At 36.2% G+C, this 15720-nt stretch overlaps 1 protein-coding gene across 1 annotated transcript in view; it reads right to left on the bottom strand.

The window, feature by feature from the left end:
- Window positions 1–493: 493 nt before the first annotated feature.
- The window catches only part of RAB11FIP2 (RAB11 family interacting protein 2), a 48618-nt gene continuing 33391 nt past the window's right edge, over window positions 494–15720 (bottom strand). The window contains exons 4-5 of the mRNA XM_019556121.1: window positions 9357–9402; window positions 494–5475 (exon numbers count right to left, since the gene is read on the bottom strand). Coding sequence (XP_019411666.1) covers window positions 5248–5475; window positions 9357–9402 — 274 coding nt within the window. The 3' untranslated portion in view covers window positions 494–5247. The remainder of the gene's footprint in view (window positions 5476–9356; window positions 9403–15720) is intronic.

Here is a 15720-nt window from a genome sequence, read left to right as displayed (position 1 = left end):
GAACGAACATTTCTGGAAGATTTTGGCTGCCAGTCTCTCTAGAGCGATTTCTGTTCTGGAGCTGGTATCCTGGGAAAGCGATACCTAACATACATCTTCCAACAATATCTTCCACGGATGACTGGTAGCATCCCAGATGTTACTACCAAAAATCTCATTGTAATATATATATAACATTTGTACAATGTGAAGTGAGAGGCAGGGTGACTGTGGTCTTTATACAAGAAGACACACCCAATTAACACATTAGAGCAAGACGGGTTTTCAATAATTCCATTTTTTGTTGACTACAGTAGAGATGTTAGGAAACACTTTCAGAATTGCCCTTCAAACATTTCAATCCTCCTGAAGCTGAAATGTAGTCCTTGGTTTTTTACAGCCCTTAGTGTTCCTTTATCATAAATATCCACACTTGATTAGAACCATTAAGAAAGTGCATGTATTACACACGTATTAGGCACAGATAGTAGTATTAAACCTCAAGACAGACTGCTGTAGTGCACTGTGGTGTTTTATTAGTGTTAGACATGCAATATTAAATGGGAAAAAATAAAATACTGAGATTACATATTTTAATCAACTAAATAGAGTTCAAGACTTATTGCATATTATGTAATGAAAATAATGTTTTTCATGCATTATCATAAGTCTACAGCTGTCATGTGCATATAGTTGTGTACCTTTAAGAAATTTGCACAAACCACTGATTGCACAAGACAAATCAATCCTTTTAAGCAATACTCACATCTTTATAGACCTCCTATATAGGACTTGGATCTCCAGCATTGTATTGTACTTTATGTAATATAAGCCTCTTGGAAGCTTCTAAGACAAAAAGGAGTGGCTGTATCATCTGTAACATACTTAACAGCGAATATAGCAGATTCTTCATCATTCAAATCATGAGAGATAAAATGAAGGCCAAATATGTTTGAGAAGACTATGCCTTTTTTAACAGAAATCTCTTAAAACCCTTCGGAATGAGATTAAAGTGCTACCTATTGCATATTAAATACTTCCAGTGACTGTATCTAGATTTAGATGCTGTAAATCATTGAAAACGGGGGTTCATAATGGAAGTGCTGACAGACCCTTAAATTTAGCCTCATGAACACAGCAGCGCTATAATCCTTCACTATTTACTTCAAAAAAGAGGAAGTGAACCAACATGCTTTAAATATCACCATTGGAAAAACGCACAGCTAATACCTTTACCATATCTACAACAGTTATGGATGTATAAAGAGCCAAGAGCATGAGTTTAGTTTAAAACCTAGGTATGGAGTAGCTTTTTTTTTTTTTTAAAGCTAGACATGTAAATAAAACTCCAGTGCAGCAGCAGATAGATTAAGACAGCAGTTCTGTTTGTTTTGAGATGCATCTAGTTAAAGGAAAGGGATCCTTACAGCAAAAAGTACAAGCTGGTCACTAATGAGCTTGGTTCTGGGTTAGATCCCCAAACTGTGAAACCTTTTCAAATACAAGGCAACATTTTCACAGCTGGAAAATTACAAGTAGTTCTTGATTTGTGGCCAACAGCAATAGATGTAGTTATGTATAATCTATGGATAATGCTACATTCATTGGTAGGTGGCAAAACCAAGCTCAGCATAAAACACAGCAGCAAAAGGTTAGATATAAATATTAAACATTCTTCTTAAATGGCAATAAGTTTTAATTTGTTATTTACAACTCTAAAATATGGCCTTGAAATTCACTCTATAAAGTAAGTAGTTAAATATATTACTATTAGCATAGCTGTTTCAAAGGAACATTTTAAAGTATAGTACATGTATCAACAAACCTTCATGTTAATTTTTCAAAGAAAAGATCAACAACAATGTGCAGATTTCTAATATCGTTATCCCTAGGTTTTAGGGTATTAAAAGACAGATTTGACGTGTCACGGTATTACAGGTTTGAAATTATTAGAAAGTGTGTTCACCACTAAGGGTGAAACAGAAGTTTCTTTGTGTCCAACAGATGTATGAAATATTCTGTGTGAAGCAGTCTGATTTGAAAGCTGCAAGGTCTGTAAATACTATGAGTGAGAAGATGTCCTTCCAAACAAACTTGTTATGAAAATACAGAAACAATTGTTTTTTTTAAACGGAGAATCATGTCCATTTTCTTTCCAGAATTATTCCAAAAACAATTAGTACCTTAACATGCACAAACTCGTTAAAATATTTGCATTGGTCAATGTTTCATTCTGCTTATTTTAATAACTGTACCTTTCCTTACTTACATTATGCTTCTTCCCCCCTTTTTTGTTAGCAACTATTAGAAACAAAAGGTGCTTTTATTCACTTACATATCAGATAAAGAACTAGATGGTGCATTAAAAGCTTCACTAAATTTCTCCACTAAAGCATAAAAATAATCTTTTTGCTACCTTTAATCTGCTTATCACTTCTGGTATGCAAATATGTCAAAGGATCTACTTTTAGTCAATTATGCATTTCGATATTCCACATTAACATTCTAATAGAAGTGTTTCCAGAGGTGCTAAATATAGTAGAGCTTAATTTTAATAATTATAAATTGGCTTGTAGAAGTAAAAACTGATCAGGGTCAGTTTTCCTGTTGATTTGCCAGTGAAACTCCCACTCTTCTGTATGACCTAGTGATGACAGTCCCTACACAACCAGACTCATATTGTACCAGCGATTTTTTTAAATTCAAGGGAAGCAAAAATTCAATGGCACAACAAGTCCACAAGTAGAGCAAGTAAAAACCAGTGGCTTTAGCCAAACTATTCCTTAACGTTTTAGAATCTTTGTGGTAATACTGAATATTTGAAACACATCTTGGTATCATTTCTAAGCTAAAATCCACTTCAAGTGCAAAACCTGACTTCCTACAATGAATCACAACTTATTATATATCTCCATCCTTTGGCACTTTGAGTATGGTAGAATAAATGTAGTCATTTGGACTGAAAATCAGTCAAAAGAACAATCGTATTAGTTTGAGGTACAATGCCTGCTGAATCCTTGGGTGGCCTTAACAGCACCTACTTAGTAAATCAGGCCTTAATTGTACAGCACAGACTGCTAAAGAAAAATACAATAACCAGGAAGAGCTTGACAATAATCATTGAAGGCATCTATACACGTACATCTGTCTGCTCCGACGCGCCCAGTGCTGCACGGCATCTATTTGTATAAATGGCAAAACGTGCATCAGTGCTGAGAAAATGGTGACGATGCGCTTCTGAAATAAAACACCTTCAATGCGTTTTAGTTCAAAAGCATGCTGCCACCATTTTCTCAGCGCGGACGCGTATTTTGCTTTATACAAATATATGTGCCGCAGCGCCAGCTGCTTTTAAAAACACACGGAGCTGCGGTGCAACCATGTGTACAAACGCCCCGTGGCTCCACCCAAGCACAGTTATCTGCATTACTAGATCTCAATGCAGGCTTGGGACTGTCAAGCCTAACACTTCTTGTGAACCTAGAACAATCAATCTTTTTTCTTTCCTAGTTACCTGTTCTCCTCATGCTGAGGAATGAAAAGTTTTATTTTTTAAATAAAAGACAACAACGATATAAAGTTAGTGTGGAATCCTGAAAGTTAGTTATATCATATAGCTAAATCTTCTAACGAGTGCAAATCTATGTTGCTGCAGTGTACCTACATGGTTAAAAGTACTCAGATAGAAAAGTTGGTCAAGTAATGTCCAAAAATCACCAGTCACAATGGCATTATTAATTTTTTGCAGACTTAAAAAGGAAAAATGCATCTTATTGTTTTACAACCACAAAAAATAATCAGAAGTTAATTTTAGGTTTTTTTCTTCCTCAGACATGCCCATTATATACCAGTTTAAGAAAAATACACACTTTACAAGAACAGAAGAGGGGAAAAAAAAGGACACAGTTTTTCCTCAAAGCTTAAGTAAATTTAACTTTGTAAGTCCAAGGCTAATATATTCTCTTTATAAATGCTATCTTTCTGGCATTTCACAATAACAAGAAATCTACTTTGGACTTACACGAAGGAAAGTAAAATAAAGTAATATACAGCTGATATTAATACCAATTATTTTTCCTATGCTATTACTTTCCATTAGAAGATATTTTGCCAATGAGTGGAATTACAGATGCACTCTTTTGTACATCACATTACAACTACAACCCGACCAATAAATTTAAAAACAGACTTTTAAAGTCATTGACAAGGAATGCAGACCGTGTCTTCTTAGGTAGTGTTTTTTTAAAAAAAATACTGTAGATATGCCTAAGTAATCTAATGTTTTCTGAACAGTATTTTGTCACACGATCTGGACATCCAAGAACAGATGAAGAACGTGAAAAACTCAATTTGAAATTGAGTTACTTTAATTCTTCAAAATCGCCACATCTATTTAAGTCAGTCTACTTATATCTCCTACATTTTTACTGCTCTAGGCTTTGAGTGAACAAACCATTTAACTCTTTATCCATGACCTTCTTCAATCCTACTCCTGACTCCATGAACATTTTTGTATCATTTTAACACATACAAAGGCATGCCGTTACTTTATGCAAAAACCCATTGTGTAATTCGCTCATTTGAAAGTTCATTCACTGTATACAAAATTCAGAATTTAAGTATAACATAACTGACTGAAGTGTATACCATTGCTGAACTGACACAACAATCGCACTGTATATGATGCAACATTTCCTCTTCTCAACTTGTGGGTCTCATGTTTTCCTCTGATAAACTTGAGAATGAACTGTGTTAAAATACCACATTGCAACAACTCACATTTAGATTGGCAAAGTATACAATGCTGACTTGCAAATGACAGCCTTAATGGTATGCTGTAATACCAAAAAGAATGACTGCGTATAATATTGTACCAAATAATTAATAAAGAAAATAGCAACATGGTTTCATAGCTGTAACTGCAATGAGGAACATTATAAGCTATTGTGTAAAAAAACGCACAACCATTTTTAAAGTATATTCTTTACAGTACTGTAAGCAACATTCTGCAGCTAAATGCAATTTCCAAAAACAAATGAGAGACATTCACTTACCATATCTCTCATTTTTTTCTTCAGGAAGTTCTTTAACTTAATATATATGATAGTGTATTAGTTCTGGCAGTCCCTGCTAGTACCTGGAGTGGAAAAAAAGGATTTCTTAGGAAAAGAGGAGTGGAATATGCAATTGAATGTAATAAATCTGCTGTGTAGTGTTATGTCCGTACACTAACGCATTCAATATTGATTAACATGAAAAGTTGTGATTTTAGCTTTTGGAAAATTTGCCGGCTTTTCGGGAAGGTTCATATGGCACTCTGAGAATACTAGGTGTTTCCTCCATTACTCGTACAAGAAGATTGTCAATGTAGTCCTCAAGTTCACGGATATGGGTATCTTTCTTCTTAAGCTGCTCTTTGTGTTTCACCAACTCTTGCAAGACCTCTTCATATGTAAGATTACGGTACCCTGCAGCAGCATCAAAAGGATTTCCATCCTACAAATAAGTTAAAAAAGTCATTTCAACATTTTACTAACCAAGATTGTGAGCAAGTTGAGAGGTATGAAACAAAGTCATTTTGGTACTGATCTTTAGACTTAGAAGAAGAATCTCGTAATTACCCTAAATTGGTTAACCCAGATGGAGTCAACAACGGAGAGAGGAAAGGTTCAGGACCCTACCTTCTCTTTTCTTTTCTTTCTTGAGTCCTCTTTCATTTTTTGGTTCACCTTTTGTCAAATGTGCAGCAAGGCATTCATTTAGCTCTTCAATAACCTCAAGCCTCATCTGTCTTTCATTTTCCACTCCTGGCCTTTAGCAGTTCTCCAATTTTTCAGTCAGAGTCCACACTTATTATATATTGTGACTTTATAGTTCATATTTTGGAGGATGCTAAAAGGCTGTATTATCATTGCACTAGAGCACTCAGCTAGAAAGAACTATTACAAGTTTAAAAAGTGGTTAACCAAGTCCTAAAAGCAGCAGCAATGAAAATAGAAACATTTTTAGTAATGACTTCTGATGATTCCCTAAATGTAGGTATCAAGAGAAGTAAAATTTAGTTCCCAAAATAAAGGAACAATGCGTGAGCCAAGAAACTATAACCTTGAGTGTCTTATTTTCTACTGAGGAGAGATAATGGTAACATTAAGGAACAAGATTACAATACATTTGGAAACATATAATTGAGAAAAGGATAGTTAGCAAGAGTTGATTTATAAAAGTAATAGTACTGCTAGACACACATAATAATTAGCTTTAGCTGCTTCAGAGGCTGAGGCATTTAAAAGATATGGAACATTTTACTAAATAAAATAATCTAACCCCTCAAAGCTTGAACCTTTGACTGGAATATAAACTGAAGTAATTCATGCTTCGGAGACAGTTTTTGTTTACATTTAAATCGTCTCATTAAAAATGATAAATCAGGTTCTATTAGGAAGTAGCCCACATGGTAGATATAGACACAAGTAGCCCGCTTCACTCCTTTGCATTTCAGCATAGCTCAATATTTACACATTGGCATCCATCTGATCATTAAAATATGCAGGTGGCCAAAGTTTTCGAGTAAGGCTAATTAAAAGTGAGGGCGTACTGTGTGATTCAGTGGGAATGCCACAAGCTAACTGGCCTCTCCCCCAGTCAATTGTTTTCTGTTAGCAATAATTATTAGTTAAGGGTTTTTGACTTGTTTTGTGAGATTTAAAATTATTTTACCCCCATGTATTTAGTCGCTAACAATTAACTTGGTTTTGACAATCCGTAACACTAAAAGCTGCCAGTCATTCTTGATGACTCGCAGAGCTCATTGAAAAAAACCCAAACACCTAACTTGGTGAAATTTATAAATAATTTAGTATTGGATACCCAATGCTGTATGCATAATAGAAAGCACTTCCAATTCTTATTTGTATACTTTGCTTATTTTCTTCCACTGTAAGTTAGGAAGCATTTGGCATTACAATACTAATGTTTCAGACACCTCAGAGAACACATTACTAAAGCTACTGTATCTAAAAATAGAGTTCTTCCTCATTTTCTCATTTGCAAAAAGACATAAAACTGGTATACAACACTGTTTTTAATTATTAGATCGTTCCCCCCAAATATTTGTGTAATACGTATGTTTTAAAGTTGTTTTCTTATGTTCATGCTCCACATGAAACTTTTCTTGTAATAACTTGTTACATAAATGCAAAGGGAAATACTCCTTACAGAAAAATACAAATTTAAATGGCCTACCATTATGTTTTTAGTAAATTCAAAAGTGAACACTGAAAGCACTATGGGGTACATTTGATGCTAATGTTGTTAATTTGAACAAAAGTAACACGTTGCTCTATAGTATCCTCTGTACGAAAACTTGCTACTAAAATTTTACTGTAAAATATTTATCTTATTTTAGTAAAATGTACTAAACAGCAACATCCTGGAGGGAGGGTTGTCTTGGTAACTATATGTTATTGGGGTACAAACTGACATCCGCAGTAACTGGAGGAGAGTGAGAGAGATAAGACGAAGGCCTGGCGTTCTCTGATCATATCTTTATTGTTCTAATGAGGAATTTTGCTCTGGGAATATCATCTCAGCTACTTTCACATCTTTTGTCCTACTTGCTTCATCTCCCTTTCAGTTCTTAATTAGGCCTTAAAGAGCTCGCGCTGCCCTTTCAACTGGCTACTGCTCCCATTTAAGCACTATTTCCAGAGACAGGTGTTGGCACCAGAGCAGAAGACATACAAATGTAATTTCTAAACACTAGGTATAAGGAAAGAAAAAAATAACAACTTGGTGGAAGGAAGGCTATTACTGCAGAACCTAATATAAATTACTTCAAACATCTTTAAAATAATCTGGAGCATTAAAATGCTTCAAATAGTTTCATTCAAAAACTAAGGGTACATAGATAGTGCTTTCTCCTCTTAATTGTATCTTGCATTAAATGAACATAACCTTATAATCCTGCAACTGACATTTAGGATAGTTGGTATTCCAAAAGAAAATCAGCATATCAAGGATTTCTTTTATCACCTTTAAATCCTTTAAATAAAACAATTCATATCTTATTTCTTAAAAGAATTATTACCAGCAATAAATTACACGATTTGGGATAGTACATTTACAAGCACATAGAAACTGTAATTAAGGTTACTTTACAGACAATAGCTGCTAAGTTAAATCAATTTTTGATGTTGCTTTTTGTCAGAGATTAGTAAACTGGTAGAATTCAGTTTACTATCTGATCAAAGGCAGCCTTCCTATACTCTGACATCTCCCTCTAGTTTCTTACATTATACAAACTTGGGTATTTATTATGAAACATCAAAAGTTGTTATAAATCATTTACATAACACAGCAAAATACAAACAGTAGAAATCCTATTTGGTTGTGCAACTTATTTTCTATTTTTTTAAGATGGAAAACAAATCCACTTTTAAAGATACAATCTGCTCACAGAACAAAATTCTAGTAAGACCATAATTTCTTTTAAACAAAGAAACTACAAAATGTGTGGATTTTTTTTCTGCAAGTCCACAGGGGACAGGATAAAACTGTAATGGACTTAAATTGGAATAAGGGAGATGTGGTTAGATATTGGGGAGAACTTACTAACTATGAGCACGATTAAGCAGTAGAAGAGATCACTTAGAGAGGTTGTGGCATTGTTGGCATTGGAAGTGGTTAGGGCATGTAAGACAAATATATGTCTGAGGTGGTTTAGACAGGGATGATCCTGTCTCAAGCACAGACTAAATAACCACTTGTGGATCCTTCTAGGTCTTTTCTCTGTGATTTTATGATTCTTTGCATCTTAGAATAAAATTTCTTCTTTCTTTTTTATTTTCTTTTTATTATTTTCCTAAGAAGCTGTTAATTTTTTTTTCATTACTAACCCCTTCATACTTATTTCCTAATCAGGTTATGTCCTCTGAATACCCATCTAAATAACTGTCCTAATAAAGAACCATAGGCTACAATGGTAAAAAGATCGGTTAGGTAATACACCGCTAATGAAAAAATGTTTAATGGATTCTACTATTTAGTTCCAACTTATTTTAAATGGCCAAAGCAATAGGTCTCCCACTATTCCTGGGGGAAAACCTCACATCTGTTCTACATGGTATCTTCAGGGTTATTCTACTTATTTTGAGGTTTGGGTCCTCTAGGTCTTCTCTTAGTTTCATTGAATTGTACCACATCTGTAATCAGGAGAACATTTCCGGTGAGGAGTGCTGGAAATATCAGTCATACAAGAAAACAAAAGAAGTAAATTCCAGCCTTTTTTTTTTTCATTAGAGGAGGGAAAATTATTTATTCCGTTTCAGGAATCAAATAGATGACATTTACTGATGGTTCTCCATCACATTATTACTCACTGTTGTTTTCCTGAGGTCTTCAATGCTTGGTGTATTCATCTTGAAACTAGAGGAGAAACAAACAAACAAAAAAACCCAACAATCTTACTAACGTGTCCTTTGTCAAGAAACTTTATACCAAATATAGCAATGTGCATATAATTTGAGACGTCAAGAACTTACGAAATTTAGGGACAATTTCCAAAATTTAAGGTAATGCTCTTAAAACAGCTGGTATACAAACTTGCCACTTAATTTTTTTAAATTTTACTTTTTTTACAAGAACTGCCATTTCTGAAACTGAGATGCTAATTCAGTTTTTATACCCATTTTCTATACAGATGTCTAGGCTGAGATTGTCAAGAAAGGTACCAATTGGTATCTTTCTTTGTGGAGGGTTTGATATAGGTGACCTAACCTACATAAACTAAATGGAGACCACTAGTTGTTTTCATAGCTTGAAAAGTTCTTTAAAGTTCATGATGCTCAATTCCCAACAGAGTTAAGGTGGATCCAATGAACAACTATTCAACAGACTTATTAAATTATTCTACATACAACAGTACAAAGTTTTCATTTTTTTTCCTTAAATGACTGAGACCAAAGCACAGCTGATACCTGGCAGTAGCATTTTAATGCTCTAGGTCACCAAATAGTTGATTCTGTGATGCTGGAAAGGTTACGTATGCTCCAGGAGCACACCTGTACTGAAGGCCAAAGTTGAGGCTTGTTGATAGAGGTTTTACGAGCCTTCTAAGTTCAACCTGGCTTGGTTGAACATGTAACAAATCATTTATGAGTAGACCAAACCCTTCATGACTCTCATGGCTCATGAATTTGCCTTTATTTTTTTAGAAAGAAAAAAAAAATCTCTGAAGTCAGACATTATACCTAGATAAACTCAATTCAAGAAGAAGGAAACATAATTTGGAAACAAAGTGTTTCAATTTTAGGCCACTGAAAAGGTATTGGAAAAAATAAAAAATGACAACTTTCAAAAGTATGAAAAAAGCTGTCCCCTTGTTTTTCAATTTAACAGAAAAATCAACCATAAAACAAGCAATATTCTTCCCCTTCAATTTCATTCTTTTTTGAGCCTGTAACTTTGGATTATACATATTTAGCAGTTGATATAGAAGAGGTGAATGGACATGTTTTGCATAGCAACACTCTGAATGTTGCCATTATAAAGTGAAATTAAAAAGCTCAATCAATCTAGGCCAGCTCTAGTCTTTGCTTATACAGACACCCAGCAAACCACCTGTAGCGCTTGGAATATTAGATGAAGATTTGATTACATGAACAGTCACAACTGCAAGGAAAAAGGTGTCTGATGAATCCAGTTCTGGCTAATTCCCATTATACCTGCTTGTAACAGTGATCTGAGGCATTCTGCCCAGCTCACTAGAGAACAGTTTTGAATGAGGGGCCTCTTTCATCGGGTATTGTCTAAAATCTAAAGGCAGGAACCCTCCCTCATGGTCTGCCTTTTAGTCTCACACTGATGTGTCAAACACACGATGAACTTACTCATTCATGGCTGCCTTTTGTGATCCATTCTGTGTTCAAAAAAAACGAGTGAACTGAACTGGATCGAATTAGCTTGGTGAAAACCAAGACTGTCGTTATTTAGCGAAGTGTGGCGTTAATTTGGGATACCTTTCTTTTGGGACCATTTCCTCGTGTCAGACAAGATATAGAATAATGCAGTCTGACTGCTCAACTGAGTGAGTTTCTGAAAGGTTAAGAAAGCAGGATCTTTTATAGAACTGAATGACTTTTAAGTTGCTGTTATGCAAGAGCATCTCAGAACGTATTTCTCAAAAACTATTAAAAGAATCAGGAACAGGGACTATACATAAAAATTGAACTTTAAAATCAGAAAGGCAGACCATTGGGAGTACTAAATAATGTTTTTAAACGGAAAAAAAAACACGCACCCTGCATTGCTGTGAACCTCCTGACTGCATCTACAAACCCAGCAAGTGTAAGTACTTACGTAAGCAGTTGTCTTACATTTAAATACAAAAGGGTCACAAATAAAAAACCGATTGTGTGCATATCTTAAGAGAAAAGTCAGAAACAGACCCCCTCCTAGGGATGTAGTGACTCATTTTTATTTTTATCTTATCTACCTATCTATCTATATTTTAAATCAGATTGTCTACTAACTAGTCCGTGGTCTCAGTGAGCCTAGCATGATTTCCTGCCAGCTCTTCTAGCCTGAGGTGAGTATGAGAAATTCCAGGCTCTCCCAGCTGTACTCATAATTCACCATTTGTGAATTTAATAATACCTTTAAAGAATATACTGTAAAACTGCAAATATACATTTTTGCAGCATTGTGTATTTAAAGTTCCTGGGCCTTTTCTTAAGTTTCATCATAATAATACACCTTGAAGTTAAAGTTGACATCTTAGTTGGCTAATAATAACCATGTAAAAGCAAGCCAAAAAAGCATACACCTAGGATTTTGGAATCATAAATTGTATATTAAGTAAGCCTACATCTCTCTCTCAAGCGACTAGTTTCTTAACTGTAGAAGGTCATTCTGATTTTAACTGAAGCCACTGATATCAGCAATATCCAAATTCTAATTAATATGTATATCTGAACAATAAAAGCAATGTGGATGTCAATGGCATGCTCTGCTATCATTGTAGGACTATACAGCATAGTTATAATAGCTAAGATCCTATCCCTATTTTTTTGCCCTGGGTTTGATAAATTGGCAGCAAATCTGTGCTGTGGAAGCATGACAAAAATATGTTCACAGCTTGGAAGCATATTTTCTTCTAGCTTTTAGAGTGCGGTTCCACTGTAAAAACTGATTGTAAGCATTGGCATTGTGGGATTCTATATTTATTGTTTTTCAGTTACTTCCAAACTACAGTTGCTCAGTTTGCAAGTAAGAAAAGATGTTTCTTCACTAACTGGCAGGCTTTTTTTTTTTTGCCAGCTCATCCTGGGAACTGAAAGTCAAATTGGGTTTTTCTGGCTCAAACATCACTATTAAAACCGTCTTGTGTGTATACATATAATTACTGTTTGCCAAAAGTTATTTTTAAGTGCTATTAAAAAGGCAAACTAAAATTGATGCTAATAGGATTTTACATCTCCTCAAATAAAAGTTCCAGAACACAGGGTATTTACTGCTCAATAAAAATCACACAGTTATAATGTGAATAATCTATTTAGTTTAGTAAGGACAGCATGTCAAATGTGGTTTAAATTTGCTATTATGATCCAAGATGAGTAATTAAGAGTTTAAAATAAGCTTCGCTGAAATGATATTGTGCCTAAAGGCACACAGGACAGTGTATGAAATCAACAGCAGATCAGCTGAGGGTTTCTCAAAATTCTGCCTCTACATGCTTCTCTTCTCTCATTTCTTTTATTGCCTCTCAAGTCATCTTCTTTAGTATCACTAATATTGCTTCCTTCTTCTATGTTGCTCCTTACTTTAATCCTTCTCGTGTCTAGGTATGGTCAAATGACCAAAGATTCCTCTTTACAAAATCCCTTGCACCTAATATATAATGCCTACGGAGTTTTTCAAACAATTCACAAAAATATGCCACCTTGTTATGATCCAATGTATGCTTTAAAAAATTCCTAATATTACTATGCTGGTAAGGTGAATCTTTTTTTAAATCAACCCTGTTATAAACTCAACCATACAGCTGTGTTGGTATAACGCACTTTACATTAGTATGGCCTACTTTATTTAGTAGAAGCATAAAATATTATAGCAGTGTATTATCTTTTATTCCGGCAAACTACAACTAAACCAGAGGGTTTCACCATTTTAACTAAGCTAGCACAGTTAAAAGGGTCAAGGCTTCAAGCATAGGCAAAGTCTTAGTATCATGGCTGTTAAAATCATGCGAGCTGATTACATCAGGGTATTCCAAGTGGTTTGAATAGGATTATTTAGAAGTGGTTGCAAGCGTAGGACTTTAGATTATAAATGCAGAGGCAGAGACCATATTGTCTTTATGACTGTACAGAGAAAAGCATACCAATGTTGGTCAAATAATAAAAAAACCCCCGATGTGACGTAAGTTTACTGTGGGCAAACGGAAAAGGGTCCAGCCGAGGGCAATGAAAATGATTAGGAGTCTACATGATTTATGAGAGGCTGAAGGAACTGTGCTTATTTAGTCTGGAAGAGACAAGACCAACGGGGATTTAACAACAGCCTCCACCTATCTGCAGGGTGGGAACAAAGAGGATGGAGCTGGACTGTTCTCAGGGGTGGTGGATAACAGAACAAGGAGCAATGGCCTCAAGTTGCAGCAAGGGGAGTTTAGGTTAGATATTGGGAAAACTCTCATGAAGACAGTAGTAAAGCATGGCTACCCAGAGAGGCTATGGAGTCTCCATCCTTGGAGGTTGTAACGATGCAAGTATACAACACTGTGGCTGGCCGGGATGATATAGTTAGGGATGGTCTTGCTTTGAGCACGAGGTTGGACTAGATGTAACCCCCTGAGGTCCCTTCCAACCCCAGGTTTTCTATGATTCTATTTTCACTGGGGACAAACGTGTCATAAATAAGAAAAGGAAAAACATACAAAAGATTTAGAAAGCTTTTGCTCTTATTGTCAAGGCAACAAAATATGAAACTTAAAATTATATTTGCATTGTCCTGAGCTTCAGGCCATTTACTATGCAAGGACTTCCCAGAGAGACCTACTTACCATATGTACAATATTACTTAGAACAGTGGTTCTCAACCAGGGTGCTAAAGCACCCTGGGATGCCTTGAGATTCACAAAACCCAGACATTTCAAATAGAAATCCATCGGTGTGGCCTTTCTGAGTTCTTTGCAATAGAAGAACTACTCTATTTTTTTTTTTGGACTACAGAAAAATGAGTGAAAACAAGAGCTGGCACTACCAAGGGGTTCCTTGAGTCTAAAAAGGTTGAGAAACGCTGACTTAGCATGCCAACATAAGTATCTATCTGGATGCCCAGACAACCAAACCTGATCACTTACATGGTCATCTATGCCCCCAAAATGCTACTTGCGCGTAGCTTGGAAGCCTTTTTCTGACATATATGTAGTCATGCAGATGGATAGGGCCACACATGCAGGAATAATGCCCACCTGAGCATTTTTGAGACTTGGATGAACACGTAGATAAATTTGGTCATCTAAACATTAAAAAACAAACAGAATGCTACCTTTAGCACCATAAAGTCCAAAACTGCAATCCAAAATACCCTCAACCCACTACCTTTCTCATCCTGGAGGTGCCTAAACTACTATGCACATCGCTGGCTGAAAGGCTATGAGATTTTCCCTAAAGGCTTCTGTGCATGTCCAGAGCTGCATGATTATCTTCAGCTAAGTCCCCATGGCTGAAGACCTGGTGCAATCTAGAAACTAGATGCAATAGCACCCCAATGGGCCCAATCTGGTAGGCCAGGGGCGGGTGAAGTGCAGCCCAGGTGCCGGATGCAGCGCCCCAGACCATTCTATTTGGCCCGTGGGGCCCCCCCAAAATTTAGAAAATTAATATTTATCTGCCCCTGGCTGCCTATCACGAAGCCCTTGATGGCTTGCGAAATCTCAGTAAGCGGCCCTCTGCCCAAACTAATTGCCCGCCCCTGTGGTAGGCATACTTCACCCCTGTGATTAACATTTTCTATTGACACGCTCCAGGTGACTCCCCGCTTGGCACATCTAACACACACGAAGGGAATTAGGCCCCTCATAAAAAAGGGTGTCCGAAAGGGCAGAAATATTGGCGGTGGTGTCCATCTTTTATATAATAGCCTAATGATTTTAACACTCATTCAGGAGCTATCATTCTTCATGGGGCATAGTTTCAACTGGAGTAGTGGAGAAAGTCTTCACCCCACTGTAGGTTATATAACATAATGATTACGGCACTCTCTTCAGATGTGGAATGTGTTGATTTTAAACCCCCTCAGGCTAGTGGAGGACACTGGACCCCAATATTTCTACTTCCTGGGTGATTGCTCTAACTGCTAAGGTATTATATAATATGTGAGCTCCTCCTCTTCTTTAGAAGTAGAGAGTGCACCCTGAATCATTATTTCAAAGAATAAAGAGGGGCAGGTTTTTAGATGCAACCCTGTGCTTCATTTTTACACAGCACTATGTGACTCCTTATGTAGCATGCTGTTAATACACTGCACCTCTGAGGTGCTTAACTCTTCTCAGGTGCTGTACAGGAAATCTGGATGCCTCATACTAGCTGCCAGCAACCTTTTCAGGCTTTGGGCCAGACTGACAGAGGCGGGCAGACAGAAGGATGTTACGTGACTCAAGTGCCATTGCCACTTTTCCCAGTGGCACCACAGGGAGAGTACCTGCCACCAGTGCTTTCTCCTGTGGAGGGACAGGAAAAC

The sequence above is a fragment of the Crocodylus porosus genome, unplaced genomic scaffold, assembly GCF_001723895.1.
Source record: "Crocodylus porosus isolate Cpor-Errol unplaced genomic scaffold, CroPor_comp1, whole genome shotgun sequence".
NCBI lineage: Eukaryota > Metazoa > Chordata > Crocodylia > Crocodylidae > Crocodylus > Crocodylus porosus.
Note: the sequence above shows the minus strand (reverse complement) of the source record. Positions and strands in the feature narration are given on the sequence as shown.